This window comes from Oncorhynchus masou, chromosome 23 (genome assembly GCF_036934945.1).
Source record: "Oncorhynchus masou masou isolate Uvic2021 chromosome 23, UVic_Omas_1.1, whole genome shotgun sequence".
NCBI classification, from domain to species: domain Eukaryota; kingdom Metazoa; phylum Chordata; class Actinopteri; order Salmoniformes; family Salmonidae; genus Oncorhynchus; species Oncorhynchus masou.
The window spans coordinates 49991487-50016363 of NC_088234.1; the positions used below are offsets into that span (position 1 = coordinate 49991487).

Genomic DNA, 24877 nt, shown 5'->3' on the forward strand with positions numbered 1-24877 from the left:
CTATGTCATACTATATACACACACACACACACACACCACTAGCATTATCATGAGAGTAGCTAACTGTTGCTCACATATTTGCAGAAGGGTAAGTCTGTTTTCTTGGCGTGCTGGCATGGCTGAATGGGTGTGCCTACACCTAGTAGGCATTTGGTGCATTTACAAGCTGCAACAGGCCATCACACTTACCAGGCTACATCGCATTAATAAAGAAAGGCAAAAATACCTGGTGAGACATTTTCTGGGATAACACACCCAACAAATAGCCTAATAAGATTTTTCTATTCACTTCAAGAACATCAACAAGATGTGGCTATATTAAGCCTTGTTAAAGGTTGCAGTTTGTGTGACTCTTAACTACATAACACATAACTACTTTCACTAGATAAGAATCAGGAAATAGGTTTTTGGGAAACTCCAAACGCTCTCGGCATTGACCTCGGAGCAGGGAAAGTGAAATGAAAGGGGATACATAGTCAGTTGAATGCATTCAACTGAAATGTCTTCCACATGTAAGTAGAAAGAGAGAAGAGAATGTTGAGGCCCAGGATGACGTCACATATTGTACTAGACGGCAGTAAACTGTGACAGCAACACAGCAAACCCAAGTGGAAATGCACAGAGAGCAAAAGGCATACATTAGAATAGAATATTCAAATGATCAGAGGGAAATTGTTCTTTCTTTTTTAATAAGCTTATAATAACCACAGTTATTTGCGGGATACATTTGAATGATAAAGATGGGAATGAATAGGCAGGTGGGAATGAATAGGCAGGTGCTTACTGTATTGACTCTCCTTCACAGGGAAGTCTTTGACGGGTGTCTCAGAGTCCTGATGCATACGCAGAGAGATCACCTTCCTCTGCAGGGTAGTCGACTTCCTCACCAAAAACGTCTGCAGACAGGGTAAACAAGCAACTTGAGAAACACAGACAACAATAAAAACATTGAAATGGAGAATATCAGATACTTTGAAAGTATATGTCTCCATTAGTCCTCCATTGTTGAGATGTCTTTGCGTATTGTGAGGTTGTTGTTGCATGAATAGGAGTTTAATGGTAGGGTCAAGTAACTGATGCACCTAAAACTGGTTTCTGTATTCCCCCCATTACCTAAACGGAAATGGCTGTCAAATAAATGGCTCTGCTCTTTAAATGGAATGAAACAGCCATGCGAGATGTTTTATGTTGTGTTGACCATCTATGCGAGATGTTTTATGTTGTGTTGACTATCTATGCAGCTTTAAAAAAAGAGATGGAAATCAGTGTGACCTCTATGGCTAAATAAAGGATCAACATTTAAAAAAAATAAGTGATCAAAATGTAATGGTTGAGTGGTGAGATACAATTCTAAACTACTGTGTATTTAGATGAGATGTATCATTGATTATCTTGTAAAACAGTGTAAGCTTTATGCATGGAAACTCCATGTAAAACTTGACTCCTGTTTCACAATCAGTAAAAAACATTTTTTTTAAACATATTAGAATGACTGAGTGTATCTGGTCTCACCCCGGTGGGCTGCGGTTCCAGTATGCTTGTGGAGTCTGCATGGTTAAGTCCCAGCTGCAGCCACACAACGTGCGTCTGCACCAGCCTGTCCAGCACACTCATCCTTCTACGCAACGAGTCGTAGCCTGAATCTCTAGCTCCAGCCAGCCGTGCCCCCACACCAACACAGGGAGGAGCCTGTAGAAACAGACCTCCCACTTCCCCATCCAGCCTGAGAGAGATGGGGAGAGGAAGAGATAGAATTAGAAATATACCTTTCAAATCCTATATGTTTCCTGATAGTAATACCCACACGTACACAGAAAAGCAAGCATGCACAAGTGCACATACACAAATAGATACACACAGACTAATAATAAAAACTGGAATGTAATACATTAGCATGGGAGTCAATTAGTAATATTGAGGTGAATCATAGTTATACATGGATTTCAATACTGAGAAAAGGATAATGGCCCAGGAGGAACAGTACTTCAGTGGAGAAGGACAAATGTACCCAACAACATCTAAAAATGAAATGACGCAAAGCAAGCACACTTATTGAGGCCCGTATCCCTCACCACTTCTTCAGAAATGGGTGCTGGATACGCAGACCCACGAGCCACTGCGGCCCCTCATTAGGAATATTGTTTTTTTGGGGGGGCCCGAACCCCCCATCAGAGTTGCCCATCCCTGATCTAAGTGATAGTTGGTATTCAGCAGTTATAAAAGCCTTATTTACTTTGAAGAACTACTAAATAGTGACTTTGTCAGACAGCATTAGGCAGCAGCTGTATAGAGATGAGTTGGATGAAATAATAAAGTCAAATAAAACAAATGTAATTTACACAATAACTGAAATATTTGAATATGAATAAATGGTTAATAAGTGATCAGCAGTAATGGGCAGGCACTACCATCATGGGACTTTTATTCATTGTTTTATTCTGTGTTGTTACAGCATTCAACCCACACAATAAGTTGGTAGAGCATGGCACTTGCAACTCCAGGGTTGTGGGTTCAATTCCCACAGGTGACCAGTACAAAAATGTATGCACTCACAAATGTAAGAAAAACGCAATTTCCTTTTTATAATCGAACCGAAACGACCTCAAATCATTAGTCGCTCAGCACTAATATTTAGCAATCGACAAAATTAAGCCAATACTGGGTATATTTTATTATAATCTACATGTCATTATTATGTACCTAATGTCAGGTAACCTGTAACCCATTTTTGTAACCCATAATCTAATTTACACAAATATGCTTGGTGTTCACTTTGAAAATCCTATACTCTTTTACTCTTTCCACTGTCAGATCCCTCTGACTTCCTGTCAACAATGACATTATGAAACTCTACTACGTGAATGACCAGAGCACACTATCCACACCTGCTGGTGGACACCGGGAATTACAGTGGAACAAAAATCAACATTACTCAAACTGGCACTCATCATCGTTATCATCATCATCAATCATTCCTATCAAGCATCCAGTAACAATGAATTTAACCACTGTTGTTATGACATTTGAACAAGCAACAGAGGTTTGAAAGGATATTCTACTCCTTCCTTAACGAAACAATCCCCATTTGAATGTCTTCCACTGTTTCCTCTCCATCTAACATGCACAGCTAATGTGAGTTCTACATGAAGAACTAACGTGAAGGAGGCTGAAGCAAGCCTTCTCATCATACTGGTACTGGAGTAAACGGATGTACAGAAAGAACCATTTTGTCAGTCAGTTTGCCGGTCTGTTTTAAACACACACACTTACCCCTGTAGTATGACAGGCTCTGGGTCCCTCTCTGCTGGCTCAGCCTTCTGCACCACCTCCCTCTTCAGAGTTCCGATCTCCCAGGCAAATGAGTCGATCAGCTACAGTACAGAAAGACAGGAGAATGATCAGTGATGAGGGATAAAGGAAGAGTGATAGAAGCAACCAAGTTGAGAAAGAAATGAAACCGAGTGAGAGTGTGTACATTTCTTGTATTTGCGTGAGACTACTTTTCACTCATTCCTGCAGACTCAGGAGCAGGGAAAATGTTAGTCACCTCCCAGTGTGTGTCCACCCTCGCCTCCGAAGAGCCACTTCCCCTTTACTGACTGGCCAAGACAAGGAAAGAGAAAAATACCCATTTCTAGACAAAACAAACCAGAAGAGACGCCAAACTCACAACATCCTCTAGCCTAAAACATCTCACGCTGATACTGAAGTTTACAAGATAAATAAATCCAGCCATGCAAAACAAAGTCCAATTTTGAATTTTTCCACAGACCAGTCATATCCAGTATAGGTCACTGTTTCAAACGCATGAACACAAAATTAACTGAGTTCACACACACACACACACACGCAACTGTGAAATCTGACTGGACTCATACACGCACCCAGACCCCATCCTCAGAGTCTATGCTTCTACAGCCATTCCTTACTCCTTGTTAGTCTAACCATAAATGAACACCAGTCAGCAAACCGCGCACGCACGCACTGCCTGCTACTCTCCCACTAAAGCTCACTGCCAAGACACACAAACGGGAGAAGAGCAAACGGAAGCTTTAACACATGCTTAATCCTAGAATCCAATAGATTTAGACAATACAACCTTCCCTAAATAACCACATTAGCCATGCTTAAACAACATCAGCTTCTATACTGAATTACTTACATTAGCAATAGTTCACAATATCTAGTGTAAATCTCCACTTAACTTGAAAGTGAGTTAGGTAAAATAAGCAATGGTCTAGCATCATTAACACCGAACAAAGACCCCAACTTGACAACCGTCACCTCTGGGTGTTTTCATTTCCTATGAGGCGACAAATGTCTTCCTGAAAATCAGGAAGATTGCTCAATTACGAATATGGTTGATTCTAAAGAAGTGGTGCAAATTGCAGTCCCACACCCAAAAAAACAATTTTAAAAAACCTAATTCAATCCAAGGCAACAGCAAACATATTGTTAAATTTACATAGTAAAAAGTAAATGTTTAAACACCTATTTCTATTAAAAAGGTGGTTGTCCCAAACCCTGACTCCTAAACATAATATTTGAAAATAAAGCAATTAATACATTTTTTTATTACTTTTATTATTTCAATAGAGCAGAGTTCTTATTATATTGAAATAAAAGGTACCGATCTAAATTGGTAGTTTTGTTTATTTTTAAACATCTAAAAAGAAATCTGTCCCACCTTCTGATGTCAATACTGAAACACACATTAAAAGACTAGAACGAATGCGTCTTAAGCCACACCCCTACAAATATCACCTGGTGAAGGGATTGCACCCCTCAACAATGGCCACATGGTGAATAGTCCACTAATTTTCTACAAAATATTTGCAGGCAAGTTGACACATCTTCACGTATTTTTAAGAAGTGTAACTACCAGACATCTAATATATCAAGAAATACGTAAAGTACGGTTTTGGTACTAAAATAGTCTGTTTGCTGGGATGTACAGTCGTGGCCAAAAGTTTTGAGAATGACAAATATTAATTTCCACAAAGTTTGCCTCTTCAGTGTCTTTAGATATTTTTGTCAGATGTTACTATGGAATACTGAAGTATAATTACAAGCATTTCATAAGTGTCAAAGGTTTTATTGACAATTACATGAAGTTGATGCAAAGAGTCAATATTTGCAGTGTTGACCCTTCTTTTTCAAGACCTCTGCAATTCGCCCTGGCATGCTGTCAATTAACTTCTGGGCCACATCCTGACGAATGGCAGCCCATTCTTGCATAATCAATGCTTGGAGTTTGTCAGAATTTGTGGGTTTTTGTTTGTCCACCCGCCTCTTGAGGATTGACCACAAGTTCTCAATTGGATTAGGGTCTGGGGAGTTTCCTGGCCATGGACCCAAAATATTGATGTTTTGTTCCCCGAGCCACTTAGTTATCACCTTTGCCTTATGGCAAGGTGCGCCATCATGCTGGAAAAGGCCTTGTTCGTCACCAAACTGTTCCTGGATGGTTGGGAGAAGTTACTCTTTGAGGATGTGTTGGTACCATTCTTTATTCATGAACATCTGGCGCCGACAGAGATGGCCGCCTCGCTTCACGTTCCTAGGAAACTATGCAGAATTTAGTTTTTTTGTGTGTTATTCCTTACATTGTTACCCTAGGAAATCTTAGGGTTTATTACATAGTCGGGAGGAACTATTGGATATAAGAGCAGCGTCAACATTACGACCAGGTATATGACTTTCCTGAAGCGGATCTTCTGTTTGGCCCACCACCCAGGACAATGGATCGGATCCCAGCCAGCGACCCTAAACAACGGCATCGCAGAAGGGGCAGACAGAGCAGTCTTCTGGTCAGGCTCCTAGGCGGGCATATCGTGCACCACTCCCGAGTATACTAATCAACAATGTCCAGTCTCTTGACAACAAGGTAGACAAAAATCAGAGCAAGGGTTGCCTTCCAGAGATACAGAGACTAACGTTCTTTGTTTCACGGAAACACAGCTCACTCGAGACACGCTATCGGAGTCAGTACAGCCACCTGGTTTATTCACGCATTGCGCCGACAGAAACAAGCATCTCTCTGGTAAGAAGAAGGGTGGCGGTGTATACCTTATGATTAATGAGACGTGGTGTGATCATAACAACATACAAGTCCTTTTGTTCACCTGACTTAGAATTCCTCACAATCTAATGCCGACCGCATTATCTACCAAGAGAATTCTCTTCGATCATAATCACAGACGTGTATATTCCCCCCCAAGCAGACACATCGATGGCCCTGGACGAACATCATTTGACAGCATTTATTGTTGCTGTGGATTTTAACAAGGCTAATCTGAAAACAAGCCTCCCTAAATTTTATAAGCATATCGATTGCGCGTCCGGGCTGGCAAGAACCCTGGATCATTGTTATTCTAACTTCCGCAACGCATAAGGCCCTCGCCCGCCCTCCTTTCGAAAAAGCTGACCACAACTCCATTTTGTTGCTCCCAGCCTATAGACAGAAACTAAAACAGGAAGCGCCCGTGCTCAGATCTGTTCAACGCTGGTCCAACCAATTGGATTCCAAGCTTCAAGATTGCTTCAATCCCATGGACTTGGATATGTTCCGAATAGCGTCAAACAACAACATTGATGAATACGCTGATTCGGTGAGCGAGTTTATTAGCAAGTGCATCGGTGATGTTGTACCCACAGCGTCTATTAAAACATTCCCCAACCAGAAACAGTGGATTGATGGCAGCTTTCGCGCAAAACTGAAAGCGCGAACCACTGCTTTTAAATCAGGGCAAGGTGACCGGAAACATGACCGAATAAAAACAGTGTAGCTATTCCCTCCGCAAGGCAATCAAACAAGCTAAGTGTCAGTATAGAGAAAGTAGAGTCGCAATTCAACAGCTCAGACACGAGAGGTATGTGGCAGGGTCGACAGTCAATCACGGCGTACAAAAGAAAAACCTGCCCCGTCGCGGACAACGATGTCTTGCTCCCAGAAGAACTAAACACCTTCTTTACTCGCTTTGAGGGCAATACAGTGCCACGAACAGCCCGCTACCAAACCCTGCAGGCTCTCCTTCACTGCAGCCAATGTGAGTAAAACATTTAAACGTGTTAACCTTTGCAAGGCTGCAGGCCCAGATGGCATCCCCAGCCGCATCCTCAGAGCACACGCAGACCAGCTGGCTGGTGTGTTTACGGACATATTCAATCCATCCTTATCCAAGTCTGCTGTTCCTGCATGCTTCAAGAGGGCCATCATTGTTCCTGTTCCCAAGAAAGCTAAGGTAACTGACCTAAATGACTACCGCCCCGTGGCACTCACTTCCATCACCATGAAGTGCTTCGAGAGACTAGTCAAGGATCATATCACCTCCACCCTACCTGACACCCTAGACCCACTCCAATTTGCTTATCGCTCCAATAGGTCGACAGACGACGCAATCACACTGCCCTAACCCACCTGGACAAGTGGGAATACCTATGTGAGAATGCTGTTCATCGACTACAGCTCAGCATTTAACACCATAGTACCCTCCAAACTTGTCATTAAGCTTGAGATCCTGGGTTTCAACCCCGCCCTGTGCAACTGGATCCTTGACTTCCTGACGGGCCACCCCCAGGTGGTGAGGGTAGGTAACAACATCTGCACCCCGCTGATCCTCAACACTGGGGCCCCACAAGGGCGCGTTCTCAGCCCTCTCCTGTACTCCCTGATCACCCACACCTGCGAGGCCATGCACGCCTCCAACTCAATCATCAAGTTTGCAGACGACACTACAGTGGTAGACTTGACTACTAACAACAATGAGACGGCCTACAGGGAGGACAACGAGGGCCCTCGGAGTGTGGTGTCAGGAAAATAACCTCACACTCAATGTCAACAAAACAAAGGAGATGATCGTGAACTTCAGGAAACAGCAGAGGGAGCAGCCCCCTTTCCACATGGACGGGACAGTAGTGGAGAGGGTGGGAAGTTAAGTTCCTCGGCGTACACATCACGGACAAACTGAAATGGTCCACCCACACAGACATCGTGGTGAAGAAGGCGCAGCAGCGCCTCTTCAACCTCAGGAGGCTGAAGAAATTTGGATTGTCACTAAAAACACTCAAACTTTTACAGATGCACAATCAAGAGCATCCTGTCGGGCTGTACCACAGCCTGGTACGGCAACTGCTCCGCCCACAACCGTAAGGCTCTCCAGAGGGTAGTGCGGTCTGCACAACGCATCACCGGGGGCAGACTACCTGCCCTCCATGACACCTACACCACCCGATGTCACATGAAGGCAAAAAAGATCAAGGACAACAACCACCTGAGCCACTGCCTGTTCACCCCGCTATCATCCAGAAGGCGAGGTCAGTACAGGTGCATCAAAGCGGGGACCGAGAGACTGAAAAACAACTTCCATCTCAAGACCATCAGACTGTTAAAAAGCCATCACTAACATTGAGTGGCTGCTGCCAACATACAGACTCAACTCTAGCCACTTTAATAATGGAAAAAATGTAATAAATGTAGTATTAGCCACTACAAACAATGCCACTTTATATAATGTTTACATACCCTACATTACTCATCTCATATGTATATACTGTACTCTATACCATCTACTACATCTTGCCTATGCCGTTCGGCCATCACTCATTTTTATGTACATATACTTATTAATTCCTTTACACTTGTGTGTATAAGGTAGTTGTTGTGAAATTGTAACATTAAATTACTTGTTAGATATTGCTGCATGGTCGGAACTAGAAGCACAAGCATTTCGCTACACTCGCATTAACATCTGCTAACCATGTGTATGTGCCAAATAAAATGTGATCTTAGGCAAAATTGTGAGTGAGCCCACTCCCTTGGCTGAGAAGCAACCCCCCACACATGAATGGTCTCAGGATGCTTTACTGTTGGCATGACACAGGACTGATGGTAGCGCTCACCTTGTCTTCTCCGGATAATATTTTTTCCGGATGCTGCAAACAATCGGAAAAAGGATTTATCAGAGATAATGACTTTACTCCAGTCCTCAGCAGTCCAATCCATGTACCTTTTGCAAAATATCAGTCTATCCTTGATGTTTTTCATGGAGAGAAGTGGCTTCTTTGCTGCCCTTCTTGACACCAGGCCATTCTCCAAAAGTCTTTGCCTCACTGTGTGCAGATGCACTCACATCTGCCTGCTGCCATTCTTGAGCAAGCTCTGTACTGGTGGTGCCCCGATCCCGCAGCCGAATCAACTTTAGGAGACGGTCCTGGTGCTTGCTGGACTTTCTTGGGTGCCCTGAAGCCTTCTTCGCAACAATTTAACCGCTCTCCTTGAAGTTCTTGATGATCCGATAAATGGTTTATTTAGGTGCAATCATACTGCCAGCAATATCCTTGCCTGTGAAGCCCTTTTTGTGCAAAGCAATGATGGCATGTGTTTTCTTGCAGGTAACCATGGTTGAAGAACAATGATTCCAAGCACCACCCTCCTTTTGAAGCTTTCAGTCTGTTATTCGACCTCAATCAGCATGACAGAGTTATCTCCTGCCTTGTCCTCGTCAACACTCACACCTGTTTTAACGAGAGAATCACTGACATGTCAGCTGATCCTTTTGTGGCAGGGCAGAAATGCAGTGGAAATGTTTTTTGGGGATTCAGTTAATTTGCATGGCAAAGAGGGACTTTGCAATTAGTTGCAATTCATCTGATCACTCTTCATAACATTCTGGAGTGTACAAACTGAGGCAGCAGAAAATTAATATTTGTGTCATTCTCAACTTTTAGCCACGACTATACATCTGTCCAAATGAAAGATAGCCAGCCATATGTTAGCTATGGGGATTCTTTAAAGTCCAAAAGAAGTAAACATGTGTAAACTAAAATGGTCACAAGCAAAGCAATTGACACCACAGAGAGGCAGTGCCATTGAGGCCATCTCCATTTTAAAGTTGCATGTGCCATGCTCTACCAACTGAGCAACAAAGGACCACCATCTGGATAGTGGACAAGTGCATACCTCAGGAAAAAGTATAGAGATGCATAGGCAGCATGGGGGCTCCAACCGTCTAAGAGCGCAAACATTTACATCTATTTAGCCAAAGCACAAATGTGCTATACTGTATTGTACCCTACTGTGATCTACTATACCTTACTCCTCTGGACTGTGCCCTACTCTACTGTGCTCTACTGTACCCTATTCTACTGAACTGTGCTTTACTGTATTCTACTACGCTGTGCTCTACTATAGTGTACCCTACTCTACTGTACTTAAGTTTCTTACAATTAAAGGGCCCATTGACTCTTGATCTAGTGTTCTTGAGACAACTCAAGACCACAAATTCGGTCTTTAATTTGTCATGGTCTCAACTCACTGGGTCTGGGTCTTTCTTGGGACCAATGTCCTGGTATAAATCTTGGCTCCTGGAAACCCAATTTGAAGAAGGAAATGCTCTCTGATCATTGGCTGAACACTCCCAACCTATAGGAATCCCAACCAAGTTGACTACATTTAAAATGGTGGAAGCCCTCAACGGCAATGTCCATACTAAATTAAGTAATATCCTCCTTATATCTCTAGCATTGACACACAACCCAAAACGCCTGTTATTTTACCAAAAGAAAGATTGGTAAAATGATAATTCATTATATGCATAAGTAATTAAATCAATCAACACGTTTCAGATTCGTACAATCAACATTGAACATTTTACAGAGAACAATAGAGATGATATTGCACGAAATTCAATTGAAAGGTTTGGAAAATCCGGTTAAATCCTGTTTTGAATATTTTGTTAATTTGGTATGCATCTTTTTCCATTATGTTTCTGCACTGACAAATGTAGTGGTGTGGAAAGGAATTCAGGAAAATATTTCAAATATGCAATACCAACAAAGTGTGTGAGTAGTATGTGTTATTTACACACACACACACACACACACACACACACACACACACACACACACACAGGGGCAAAAAAGTATTTAGTCAGACATCAATTGTGCAAGTTCTCCCACTTAAAAAGATTGAGAGGCCTGTAATTATCATCATAGATACACTTCAACTATGACAGACAAAATGAGAAAGAAAATCCAGAAAATCACATTGTAGGATTTTTAATGAATTTATTTGCAAATTATGGTGGAAAATAAGTATTTGGTCAATAACAAAAGTTTCTCAATACTTCGTTATATACCCTTTGTTGGCAATGACAGAGGTCAAACGTTTTCTGTAAGTCTTCACAAGGTTTTCACACATTGCTGCTGGTATTTTGGCCCATTCCTCCATGCAGATCTCCTCTAGAGCAGTGATGTTTTGGGGATGTTGCTGGGCAACACAGACTTTCAACTCCATCCAAAGATTTTCTATGGTGTTGAGATCTGGAGACTGGCTAGGCCACTCCAGGACCTTGAAATGCTTCTTACGAAGCCACTCCTTCGTTGCCCGGGCGGTGTGTTTGGGATCATTGTCATGCTGAAAGACCCAGCCACGTTTCATCTTCAATGCCCTTGCTGATGGAAGGAGGTTTTCAATCAAAATCTCACGACACATGGCCTCATTCATTCTTTCCTTTACACGGATCAGTCGTCCTGGTCCCTTTGCAGAAAAACAGCCAGATGTGCAGATGTTTCCACCCCCATGCTTCACAGTAGGTATGGTGTTCTTTGGATGAATCTCAGCATTCTTTGTCCTCCAAACACGACGAGTTGAGTTTTTACCAAAAAGTTCTATTTTGGTTTCATCTGACCACATGACATTCTCCCAATCTTCCTCTGGATCATCCAAATGCTCTCCAGCAAACTTGTGACGGGCCTGGACATGTCCTGGCTTAAGCAGGGGGACATATCTGGCACTGCAGGATTTGAGTCCCTGGCGGCGTAATGTGTTACTGATGATAGGCTCTGTTACTTTGGTCCCAGCTCTCTGCAGGTCATTCACTAGGTCCCCCCGTGTGGTTCTGGGAATTTTGCTCACCGTTCTTGTGATCATTTTGACCCCACGGGGTGAGATCTTGCGTGGAGCCCCAGATCGAGGGAGATTATCAGTGGTCTTGTATGTCTTCCATTTCCTAATAATTGCTCCCACAGTTGATTTCTTCAAACCAAGCTGTTTACCTATTGCAGATTGTCTTCCCAGCCTGGTGCAGGTCTACAATTTTGTTTCTGGTGTCCTTTGACAGCTCGTTGGTCTTGGGCATAGTGGAGTTTGGAGTGTGACTGTTTGAGGTTGTGGACAGGTGTCTTTTTTGATAACAAGTTCAAACAGGTGCCATTAATACATGTAACGAGTGGAGGACAGAGGAGCCTCTTGAAGAAGTTACAGGCCTGTGAGAGTCAGAAATCTTGCTTGTTTGTAGGTGACCAAATACTTATTTTACACCATAATTTGCAAATAAATTCATTAAAAATCCTACAATGTGATTTTCTTTCTCTGTCATAGTTGAAGTGTATGATGAAAATTACAGGCCTCTCATCTTTTTAAGTGGGAGAACTTGCACAATTGGTGGCTGACTAAATACTTTTTTTGCGCCACTGTATCTCTCGCTCTCTGGGGCTAGGCCTAAGCTTATTTTCCTGTGTGTGTGAGAGATACACACACAGTTGAAGTCAGAAGTTTACATACACTTAGGTTGGAGTCATTAAAACTAGTTTTTTAACCACTTGTTAACAAACTATAGTTTTGGCAAGTTGGTTACGACATCTACTGTGTGCATGACAAGGCATTTTTCAACAATTGTTTACAGAGATTTTTCACTTATAATTCACGGTATCACAATTCCAGTGGGTCAGAAGTTTACATACTGTTGACTGCGCCTTTAAACAGCTTGGAAAATTCCAGAAAATGTGGCTTTAGAAGCTTCTGTTAGGCTAATTGACATAATTTGAGTCAATTGGAGGTGTACTTGTGGATGTATTTCAAGGCCTACCTTCAAACTTAGTGCCTCTTTGCTTGACAATGGTGGAAAATCTAAATAAAGACCTCAGAAAAATTAATTGCAGACCTCCACAAGTCTGGTTCATCCTTGGGAGCAATTTCCAAAGGCCTGAAGGTACCACGTTCATCTATACAAACAATAGTACGCAAGTATAAACACCTTGGGACCACGAAGCCATCATACCGCTCAGGAAGGAGACGCGTTCTGTCTCCTAGAGATGAACGTACTTTGGTGCGAAAAGTGCTAATCAATCCCAGATTAACAGCAAAGGACCTTGTGAAGATCCTGGAGGAAACAGGTACAAAAGTATCTACAGTGCCTTGCGAAAGTATTCGGCCCCCTTGAACTTTGCGACCTTTTGCCACATTTCAGGCTTCAAACAAAGACATAAAACGAAAAGACAAATGCACCTGCAATGTGATAGTCTCAGAGGTCCGTTAAAAGCGCAGAGAGCATCATGAAGAACAAGGAACACACCAGGCAGGTCCGAGATACTGTTGTGAAGAAGTTTAAAGCCGGATTTGGATACAAAAAGATTTCCCAAGCTTTAAACATCCCAAGGAGCGCTGTGCAAGCGATAATATTGAAATGGAAGGAGTATCAGACCACTGCAAATCTACCAAGACCTGGCCGTCCCTCTAAACTTTCAGCTCATACAAGGAGAAGACTGATCAGAGATGCAGCCAAGAGGCCCATGATCACTCTGGATGAACTGCAGAGATCTACAGCTGAGGTGGGAGACTCTGTCCATAGGACAACAATCAGTCGTATATTGAACAAATCTGGCCTTTATGGAATAGTGGCAAGAAGAAAGCCATTTCTTAAAGATATCCAAAAAAAGTGTCGTTATGTTTGAAGCCTGAAATGTGGCAAAAGGTCGCAAAGTTCAAGGGGGCCGAATACTTTCGCAAGGCACTGTATATCCACAGTAAAATGAGTTCTATAGTGACATAACCTGAAAGGCCGCTCAGCAAGAAAGAAGCCACTGCTCCAAAACCGCCATAAAAAAGCCAGACTATGGTTTGCAACTGCACATGGGGACAAAAATCGTACTTTTTAGAGAAATATCCTTTGGTCTGATGAGAAAAAAATAGAACTGTTTGGTCATAATGACCATTCTATAAATCATTCTTATTTATGTCAGCATACAGTCCTCACCATATGTATAGTATGTGTACAGTGAAGCTGAAACATGAATGTCCTCCAGTATTTTGGATTTGAGATCAAATTAGCACAATTACATGATAGTACAGAATGCCACCTTTTATTTGACGGTATTTTCATACATATCTGTTCTACCATTTAGTAGAGGTGTTAAAGTTAAACAATTGGGATTGTTAACATTTAGAAAAAAATAAAATAAGAGAAAAACAAAGTATTGCTACAAATGTTTAAATGTAGCGAATTAAACCAATCACATGTCAGGCACACAACCAATCCCATTTCACACAAATATCCCCTCAGATCTGTGCCGCCCATTTCTGTCAGCTAAGTAATAGCTAGCTAGCAAGAACAACAATGAAATGTGGTGTAATTGAAGCTTTTTCTTTTACAAAAAAAGATGAACATGATCAACCACAACCAAAAGAAGATGAAGATTGTAGTGTCGGAGATGTTGCTACCAATCCACCATCTCAGAAAAAGATGAACATGTTTCGAGAGGGTTCGCATCGCAATTTCAAGTGGCTAAGGAGGGACAAAACTTGCAACACAATGTTCTGTGTGTACTGTCAAAAATGTGGAGTAATAGCAGTAGGGAAGACTTCTTTTGCCACTGGGTTCAAAAACATAAAACACGATTCGCTGCTACAACACAACTTAAGCCAAAAGCACATCGCGTGTAGAGGTCGACCGATTAAATCGGAATGGGTGATTAATTAGGGCCGATTTCAAGTTTCATAACAACCGGAAAACTATATTTTTGGACGCAGATTTTTTATATATTTTTTTACAACTTTATTAAACTAGGCAAGTCAGTTAAGACCACATTCTTATTTTCAATGACGGCCTAGGAACAGTGGATTGTTCAGGGGCAGAACGACCTTGTCAGCTCAGGGATTCAATCTTGCAACCTTACAGTTAACTAGTCCAACGCTCTAACCACCTGCCTCACGAGGACCCTGCCTGTTACGCGAATGCAGTAAGAAGCCAAGGTAAGTTGCTAGCTAGCATTAAAGTTCTTATAAAAACAATCAATCATAATCACTAGTTATAACTACACATGGTTGATGATATTACTAGTTTATCTAGCGTGTCCTGTGTTGCATATAATCGATGCAGTGCCATTTGCGAAAAAGGACCGTCATTGCTCCAATGTGTACCAAAACATAAACATCAATGCCTTTCTTAAAATCAATACACAGAAGTATATAAAGTATATATTTTTAAACCTGCATATATATCTAAAGAAAGGTTAGCAGGCAATATTAACCAGGTGAAATTGTCACTTCTCTTGCGTTCATTGCACGCCGAGTCAGGGTATATGCAAACGTTTGGGCAGCCTGGCTCATTGCGAACTAATTTGCCAGAAATGTACGTAATTATGACATTACATTGAAGGTTGTGCAATATTTAGACTTCGGGATTCCACCCGTTAGATAAAATACGGAACGGTTCCGTATTTCACTGAAAGAATAAACATTTTGTTTTCGGAATGATAGTGTCCGGATTCGACCATATTAATGACCTAAGGCTCGTATTTCTGTGTCTTATGTTATAATTAAGTCTATGATTTGATAGAGCAGTCTTACTGAGCGAGGCACCAGCAGGCTCGTAAGAATTCATTCAAACAGCACTTGTGCGTTTTGCCAGTAGCTCTTTGCAATGCTCCAAGCATTGCGCTGTTTTTGACTTCAAGCCTATCAACTCCAGAGATTAGGCTGGTGTAACCGATGTGAAATGGCTAGCTAGTTAGCGGGGTCCGCGCTAATAGCGTTTCAAACGTCACTCTCTCTGAGACTTGGAGTAGTTGTTCCCCTTGCTCTGCATGGGTAACGCTGCTTCGAGGGTGGCTGTTGTCGATGTGTTCCTGGTTCGAGCCCAGGTAGCGGCGAAGAGAGTGCCTAAAGTGCCTAAAAGAACATCCAATAGTCAAAGGTACATGAAATACAAACGGTATAGAGAGAAATAGTCCTATAATTCCTATAATAACTACAACCTAAAACTTCTTACCTGGGAATATTGAAGACTCATGTTAAAAGGAACCACCAGCTTTCATATGTTCTCATGTTCTGAGCAAGGAACTTAAACAATAGCTTTCTTACATGGCACATATTGCACTTTTACTTTCTTCTCCAACACTTTGTTTTTGCATTATTTAAACAAAATTGAACATGTTTCATTATTTATTTGAGGCTAAATTGATTTTATTGATGTATTATATGAAGTTAAAATAAGTGTTCATTCAGTATTGTTGTAATTGTCATTATTACAAATAAAAATAAAAAAAATAGAAAAATTGTCCTATTAATTGGTAGCGGCTTTTTTTGGTCCTCCAATAATCGGTATCTGCGTTGAAAAATCATAAAATCGGTCGACCTCTAATCGAGTGCCAGGACAATTGCATCGGGGCAGGAGCAACATCACTACGTATACTAGCTACCAGACATATATTTGATAGGCAACAGGTGACAGCCCAAGCCAGTGAACAGGCAAAACTAAAGAAAATGTAACACTGCATTGCCAAAAGAGGCAATGCTTTTTTTATACCAAATTCATGCACATGTTTCTCAACCCAGTAAAATAATGGAATACAAATCAACCCGATATATGGAAGCATGGTCTCCTGCACAAATGTTATTGGTAACATCGAACACTATCCGGTAAGAGGGTTAGTGCTATCTGGGATCCTTGACATCCCTACCCTAAACCTAAAAGCAACTTTATTTAATAGCTAGATTCTAGAGCAAATCAATTGATTAGTTATTGTGAGAGGAGACTAAACATTTATTTCATTATCCAAGTATCAGTTCATCGTCAGCATGTTGCGTTGTTACAACATTATTATTGTCACCATCACAATCTGTTAGCCAAATGCAGTAATGGATAACAGTTCAGTTCTGTTATACTTTTGAATACAATCAATGTTATGTTTTGTATGTTACATATGTTTATCCAAAACAAATCACCTATGTAAATATGTTTGCAGTTGCACTTTTGAATACAACTATAAAAAGTTGTTTTTATTCTAATGTCTTGCCCACTCTCTAGTGATGTGTTCGACACAATCAAGGTAACAACTGATGACCGTTGAGAATGATAGGAATGTCAAAAAAAACAAACACATTTTGTCTGGTGCTCCATACTTTTTGAAGATAGGAACATCAGTGCTACCAATGAAAAAAATACATTTAGAGCCCTGCATACGTGGCACTAAAAGATTTTTGGACATCTATGAACACGCTATCATATCATTTGCAATGAGCCATCACATTGCTGAGAAGTGGGACTGACCACCGAGAACATGGAGGTGGCACACAGCAAAGAACCTTAAAACAGCATTGTGTGTGGGGGACAGTAGTAAGGTAAGCTCCATCTGGTAGCCATGACTGTGATAAATGGAACTGCACTGCAACCTCACGGTCATAACCAGGACCATATCTGCATCGTGAATTCATTTCATTTTATGATTTAAAAAAATAATTTACAATGTTAACAATTTTAATTTGTTACATCCCTACCTAGGGCTGAAGCGGTCATGCCATTTTGTCAGCCGGTGATTGTCAAGCAAATAACTGCCGGTCTCAAGGTAATTGACCGGTAATAAACAAACACATTTAGCATCTCCTGGCTTCCACGCATAGCCTACAAGCTACTGATGCAGACCTATGGAACATCTACATTTTAAAAAGTCTAATAAATCCAAGTAATATATCCTACACAATAAATCCATTATTTATTTTAGACATGTTTAAAGAAACATGACATGAAGAAACTGTAGTCCATTTCAGAAGAACAGAATAGCACTCTCTGATGTCTCTGATCTCATATGGCTGTGAGCTACACTACTTCATTTAGCAGACAAGATTTTCTTAGAATTTGGTTGCATTATTTTATAGTATGAAGAATACGATTAAACAGCTGAATGAAATAGAAATTATACTTTCTCCAAACGATTTGAGGGAGTGAATACGTGCAGCAATTCTGTGTTGAGCGGCTAACAAAGAAACAGGTCCTCCTATATGCTTTATTTGCAGTTATTTATGTAACTTTACTTGTGATACAAATGTTGGGCAATATGTTCTGATTTTTAATACATTCCAAGGCTGCATAATGCAACTAACGATCATTTGAAACAAGTTGCATGAAAGGCTGTACACACTTCATCAGTCTCTTATTCATAATTTGACAAACACTTGATAATGCCTCAAATTTCCCAGCTGCACCCCGTGTGTGGCTGTAAAGCTCCATAAAAAAACAATGCCTTTTGCGGCCAGTGGGCGTCGTGCCCTTGGGCTGAATATAATAATTATAATTCCCTTCTCCTGGCTGTGTGCCGAAGCACTTCTAAACCACATGGGTCTTTCTCACAGGCTACAAATGAAGACCGACACATTGGGAAGCAACAGCGCGAGGCGCATATTGAAGATATTGGAAGAACTGTCCACATTTACTTTTTGTCAGCCGGCAAGATGAGTAGACCAAACGAACAGCAAAAGCAAAAGCCTGTCAATCTACTATCCCCTTGGTACAAAGGTTGACTTATTCTCTTCTGTGCCAGTAATAAATATTCCAAACATAGTCTGCGACAGTTGTGGGATGCGATAGATACCAAATTAATACAACCACTAGCGTCAAAAAACCTGTTTTAAGCAATAAGTCTGATGCAAAGATGAGAACATTTAGCTTAAAATTTTGATAAACTATTATGCTATTTCTTCACATTATAAGTGCAGCAATGCACACACGGAAGTAGGCTATAATTGCAAATGTTTCATTAGCAGGAAAACACCACGCTCCAAAGTCACCACAAATGCGATTATGCACGTAATGCCTTTTATTATAAAGGAGTATTTTTATGGTAAAATATCTTCCCCAAAACTGAAACTCGATGCATATGTATGCCAGTTAGGTTCTACACTCGTTGTAAAGTGGATTAATGCATTTCATTTTAAGAGGTTATTTAGCCACTTTAGTTGTGATACAAACCTTATCATGAGGCCTGCTACATGAGGTGTGAGACCTATGATTTGAAAAAGTTGCAGCGTAAGGTTAGTATTTGGTCCCATATTGCTTCTACCCAATGACAACAAACGTGCAGCTTGTTGGGTGCATTTGCTGTTTGTTTTGGGATGTTTATGGGCCATATCTAGTGAAGGGTGTCTGGAGTCATTTTCTTTATAACAGAGCATAGACAATGTTTCTGAACACTTCAAAATACATCCTGATGCTGCAATGATTAACTTCTTAAGGCTGCAGGGGCAGTATTGAGTAGCTTGGATGAAAAGGTGCCCAGAGTAAACGGACAGCTCCTGTCTCAGTTGCTAATATATGCATATTATTATTATTAGTATTGGATAGAAAACACTAAAGTTTCCAAAACTGTCAAAATATTGTCTGTGCGTATAACAGAACTGATATTGCAGGCGAAACCTTGAGGAAAATCAAACCAGGAAGTGGCTTCTATTTTGAAAACTCAATGTTCCATAGCCTGCCTTTGCTCCATTTAAAGGGATATCAACCAGATTCATTTTCCTATCGCTTCCTCAAGGTGTCAGTCTTCTGACAGTTTCAGGCTTTTATTTTGAAAAATGAGCCAGAAAGATAACATCGCGTCAGGTGTTCGCATGAGTTTTGCTCACGCAACAGTTTGGGCAGCCATTGCCTTTCCCTCTCCTACTGAAAAATACAGTTGCGGTTGATATATTATCAATTATATATTTTAAAAACAACCTGAGGATTGATTATAAAAAACGTTTGACTTGTTTGTGGACATTACGGATACTATTTGGAATTTGTCTGCGTTGTCGTGACCGCTCTTTCCTGTGGATTTCTGCACATAACGCACCAAACAAAACAAGGTATTTTGGATATAAAAATAATCTTTATGGAACAAAAGGAACATTTATCGTGTAACTGGGAGTCTTGTGAGTGAAAACATCCGAAGATCAAAGGTAAACGATTAATTTGATTGCTTTTCTGATTTGTGACCAAGCTACTTGATGCTAGGTGTACATAATGTTTTGTCGAGTGATCGATAAACTTACAAATGCTTGGATTGCTTTCGCTGTAAAGCATATTTTCAAATTCTGACACGACAGGTGGATTAACAAAAGGCTAAGCTGTGTTTTGCTATATTGCACTTGTGATTTCATGAATATAAATATTTTTAGTAATATTATTTAAATGTGGCGCTATGCAATTCAGCGGTTGTTGATGACAATTATCCCGTTAACGGGATGGCAGCCATAAGAGGTTAAGACAATTAATAAAGTTATAGGCTATAGGCTACAACAACAGATGCTAACCATTACCAGGGAAGGTTAGCATCTTTTGAGGTATCACGTTGTCATTATTCAGGATTTTTCATAATCATGGCAGCATCCAAGTGAATGTGTGTGTTCAAACTAGGACTGTCAAAGTTAAACTAAAAAAGCATTGTGTTACATTTTTAATGCTGTAAATATTTGACTCCATTAATCGCATCTCTATTTCTTCACCACACTGACCTTAACACATACGTTACTGCGGGGACCCTATACCACACACTGCACACGATGACAGCTGCTGTTATGAAGCACCTTACGTCTTAAAAATACACTATGCGCGCAGTTGAGCAACACTTTTTAAAGGAGAACTTAAGTGTTCAAACATAAACACATTCCCAGGCGTTTCATTAGAGAACAGCAAAAATATCATTTGTACAGAAGTAGCTAGCTAGTTAAGCAAAATATTGTTTACTATGCCACGGCTGAATGCCTCTTAATATAGCTCTAATTCCCACAATGGTTCCCCCCCATCCATAACATTCTAAGAAAGTTGAAGCTCATTTACAGCATTTCTAAACAATTTACAAACTCTAAAATGCTATTTGGAGATCTCAAAAACAAGCAAAAATTACCCCAGCCATTATCACATTGGCTGGCGTGAATGAAGAAGCTACAGCAACCAATCTACAAACACATTGCCTATTAGCGGCAACATGAATTCACATTAACTCATCACCGGATTAAAAACTATAATTTAATACGTACAGAAAAGTTAGCAGAAAAGGTATATTATTAACAGATGGTAAACAAATACATTTGATTGAAATATTTGTTTTTTAGATTTCCTGCAATTCTACACATTTTGTCTGGGGTGGGGAGACATTTTTTGCAGTTTTAAAAGCTAATTTCCTGCAATTCTACACAGAATGCCATGACTTATGCCATCCGAGTAAACGCTCATGAATTACGGACCGGGCTCGCAGGGTTAGTTAGGGCCCCCGGGAACATGCCCTGTTGGTAATTCACCCATGATAACTAAAGTTTAAATAGCTGGTTAGACTAACTAGACTAATTTACCAATCGAAAAATGTTTAGCTGACATTGTCTAATTGAGTGACTGTCAGTGAGTGACATATAACAAGCGGAAAACCGCTGATGCACAAGTTTCGAAATTGCACCTTGTGTATTCCTTCTAACAATCAACAATAAGTTGAGTCGCCAACAGTGTTCCTAAATAAAAAAAATACAAAGTCCCGACCTCGGGGTCCTCATATGTAGCTACGGCCGTGTGTGTGCGTGCGTGCAAGTGTTAACCTTCAAGAACATTTGATAACAGGAAGTAGGCCTAAGGTGGTTGCTGAGGGGAGAAGTACTCATAATAATGGCTGGAATGGAGCAAATAGAATGATGTCAAACACCTGGTTGCCATGTGTTTTATGTATTTGATACCATTCCAGCCACTACCATGAGCCCGTTCTCCCCAATGTTCCTCGGCCTTCATTGAAAATAAGAATCTGTTCTTAATTAACTAACTTGCCTTGTTAAAAATAAAGGCAAAATATAAAATACAAAATTAAGGTGTCACCAACCTCCTATGGAGTAGGCCTGCTTAAATATTGGGAGCATTTTGTTTGATAGATTCATTTCGTTTCCGTCCCTGCAATGCACTGCTTTTTAAATGGACAAATCTTTCTTTAGGACCAAAATTTTAGCAAATTAAAAAATGTTGATTAAAATCGCAATAAACTAACAAAAATCATTTGATTAATCACGATTCATTATTTGAATTGTTTGACAGCCCTAGTTCAAACATCTATTCTCACTTACAAAAAATGTCATTCAAAATTACACCTGACATCATTCAGTTACTAATGGGCAAGACAAACTGGGCTGCAGGTAGCCTAGTGGTTGGAGCGTTGGACTAGTAACTGAAAGGTTGCAAAATCGAATCCCCGAGCTGACAAGGTAAAAATCTGTCATTCTGCCCCTGAACAAGGCAGTTAACCCACTGTTCCTAGGCCGTCATTGACAATAAGATTTTGTTCTTAACTGACTTGCCTAGTTAAATAAATATACACTGATCACAAAAAATAAAGGGAACACTTAAACACAATGCAACTCCAAGTCAATCACACTTCTGTGAAATCAAACTGTCCACTTAGGAAGCAACACTGATTGACAATACATGTCACATGCTGTTGTGCAAATGGTAGAGACAACAGGTGTAAATTATAGGCAATTCGCAAGACACCCCCAATAAAGGAGTGGTTCTGCAGGTGGGGACCACATACCACTTCTCAGTTCCTATGCTTCCTGGCTGATGTTTTGGTCCCTTTTGAATGCTGGCGGTGCTTTCACTCTAGTGGTAGCATGAGACTGAGTCTACAAACCACACAAGTGGCTCAGGTAGTGCAGCTCATCCAGGATGGAACATCAATGCGAGCTGTGGCAAGAAGGTTTGCTGTGTCTGTCAGCGTAGTGTCCAGAGCATGGAGGCGCTACCAGGAGACCGGCCAGTACATCAGGAGATGTGGAGGAGGCCGTAGGAGTGCAACAACCCAGCAGCAGGACCGCTACCTCCGCCTTTGTGCAAGGAGGAGCACTGCCAGAGCCCTGCAAAATGACCTCCAGCAGGCCACAAATGTGCATGTGTCTGCTCAAACGGTCAGAAACAGACTCCATGAGGGTGGTATGAGGGTCCGACTTCCACAGGTGGGGGTTGTGCTTACAGCCCAACACTGTGCAGGACGTTTGGCATTTGCCAGAGAACACCAATTCGCCACTGGTGCCCTGTGCTCTTCACAGATGAAAGCCGGTTCACACTGTGCACGTGACAGGCGTGACAGAGTCTGGAGACGCCGTGGAGAACGTTCTGCTGCCTGCAACATCCTCCAGCATGACCGGTTTGGCGGTGGGTCAGTCATGGTGTGGGGTGACATTTCTTTGGTGGTGGTGGTGGGGTGACTGCCATTAGGTACCGAGATAAGATCCTCAGACCCCTTGTGAGACCATGTGCTGGTGCGGTTGGCCCTGGGTTCCTCCTAATGCAAGACCTCATGTGGCTGGAGTGTGTCAGCAGTACCTGCAAGAGGAAGGCATTGATGCTATGGACTTGCCCGCCCGTTCCCCAGACCTGAATCCAATTGAACACATCTGGGACATCATGTCTCACTCCATCCACAAACGCCACGTTGCACCACAGACTGTCCAGGAGTTGGAGGATGCTTTAGTTCAGGTCCGGGAGGAGATCCCTCAGGAGACCATCCGCCACCTCATCAGGAGCATGCCCAGGCGTTGTAGGGAGGTCATACAGGCACGTGGAGGCCACACACACTACTGAGCCTCATTTTGACTTGTTTTAAGGACATTACATCAAAGTTGGATCAGCCTGTAGTGTATTTTTCCACTTTAATTTTGAGTGACTTCAAATCCAGACCTCCATGGGTTGATACATTTGATTTCCATTGATAATTTGTGTGTGATTTTGTTGTCAGCACATTCAACTATGTAAAGAAAAAAGTATTGAATAAGAATATTTCATTCAGACCTAGGATGTTATTTTAGTGTTCCCTTTATTTTTTTTGAGCAGTAAATATATATATATATATATTTTTTTAAATGGACCCAATGACTCACAACCGTGATGCAGTCATTACATGCAAGGGATATGAATCAAATACTAAACTTTAGACTAATTGAATACACTAAGTGAATTTGTCCAAAAACATATGATTTCTACAAACAGATCTGTATGAAAATACCCTCAAATAAAAAGTGACATTCTGTCCTATTACCTTATAGTAATCATTTGATCTTAACCAAAATGCTGGAGTCCAGAGCCAAAATTAAAATGTTAGCTTCACTGTCCAAAGTATAGAGTATATAGCCTTTCATCTTTCCCTTGGTCTGGTAAGCCACATGAACAGGAACTGATTTATGACTGGACTGATAAGAGTCAGGCTGAAGTCAGACAGATTCCTGGCATTTCAGTCTGGAGTGGACCTAGTGACACTTCCCTTTTCATCCTCCTCTCTATTACATTTTAATCATTTAGCAGGACGCGCTTACCCAGAGCGACTTAGAGTTAGTGCATTCATCTTAAGATAGCTAGATGAAACAACCACTTATTTCACTGTTGTAATAAGTACAGCAATGCCAGTGACAGTACGAAAAGACAAGTGCAGGGTTTTTATTATTATTTTTTTAATACATGTTTTTGTGGGTGGGGGGCATATGTCTTATTTAAGATACTCTTTGAAGAGGTAGGTTTTCAGAACATGGTCAGGGACTCTTCCATCGTAGCATCAAGGCGAGGCTGGTTCCAGAACTGAGGTGCCTGGACAGAGAAGAGCCTTGACTGGGCTGAGCAGGAGCTGACTTCCCATAAGGGTGGGATGGCCAACAGTTCCAGAGGTGGCAGAATGGAGTGCTCAGGTTGGGATGTAGGGTTTGAGCATTGCCTAAATGTAGGAAGGGGCAGTTCACATTGCTGCTCCGTAGGTAAGCACCATGATCTTGCAGTGGGTTCAGACTGAAGAAGGGGCGAAGGAAAAAAGTAGTTGCATGTCATCT

The 24877-nt window shown here is 41.2% G+C and overlaps 1 protein-coding gene across 1 annotated transcript in view; it reads right to left on the bottom strand.

Moving 5' to 3' along the window:
* rin2a (Ras and Rab interactor 2a) overlaps nucleotides 1-24877 on the bottom strand; it is a 71589-nt gene that overhangs the window by 23755 nt on the left and 22957 nt on the right. The window contains exons 3-5 of the mRNA XM_064932419.1: nucleotides 3271-3371; nucleotides 1513-1723; nucleotides 785-896 (exon numbers count right to left, since the gene is read on the bottom strand). Of these exons, the coding sequence (XP_064788491.1) occupies nucleotides 785-896; nucleotides 1513-1723; nucleotides 3271-3371 (424 nt within the window). The remainder of the gene's footprint in view (nucleotides 1-784; nucleotides 897-1512; nucleotides 1724-3270; nucleotides 3372-24877) is intronic.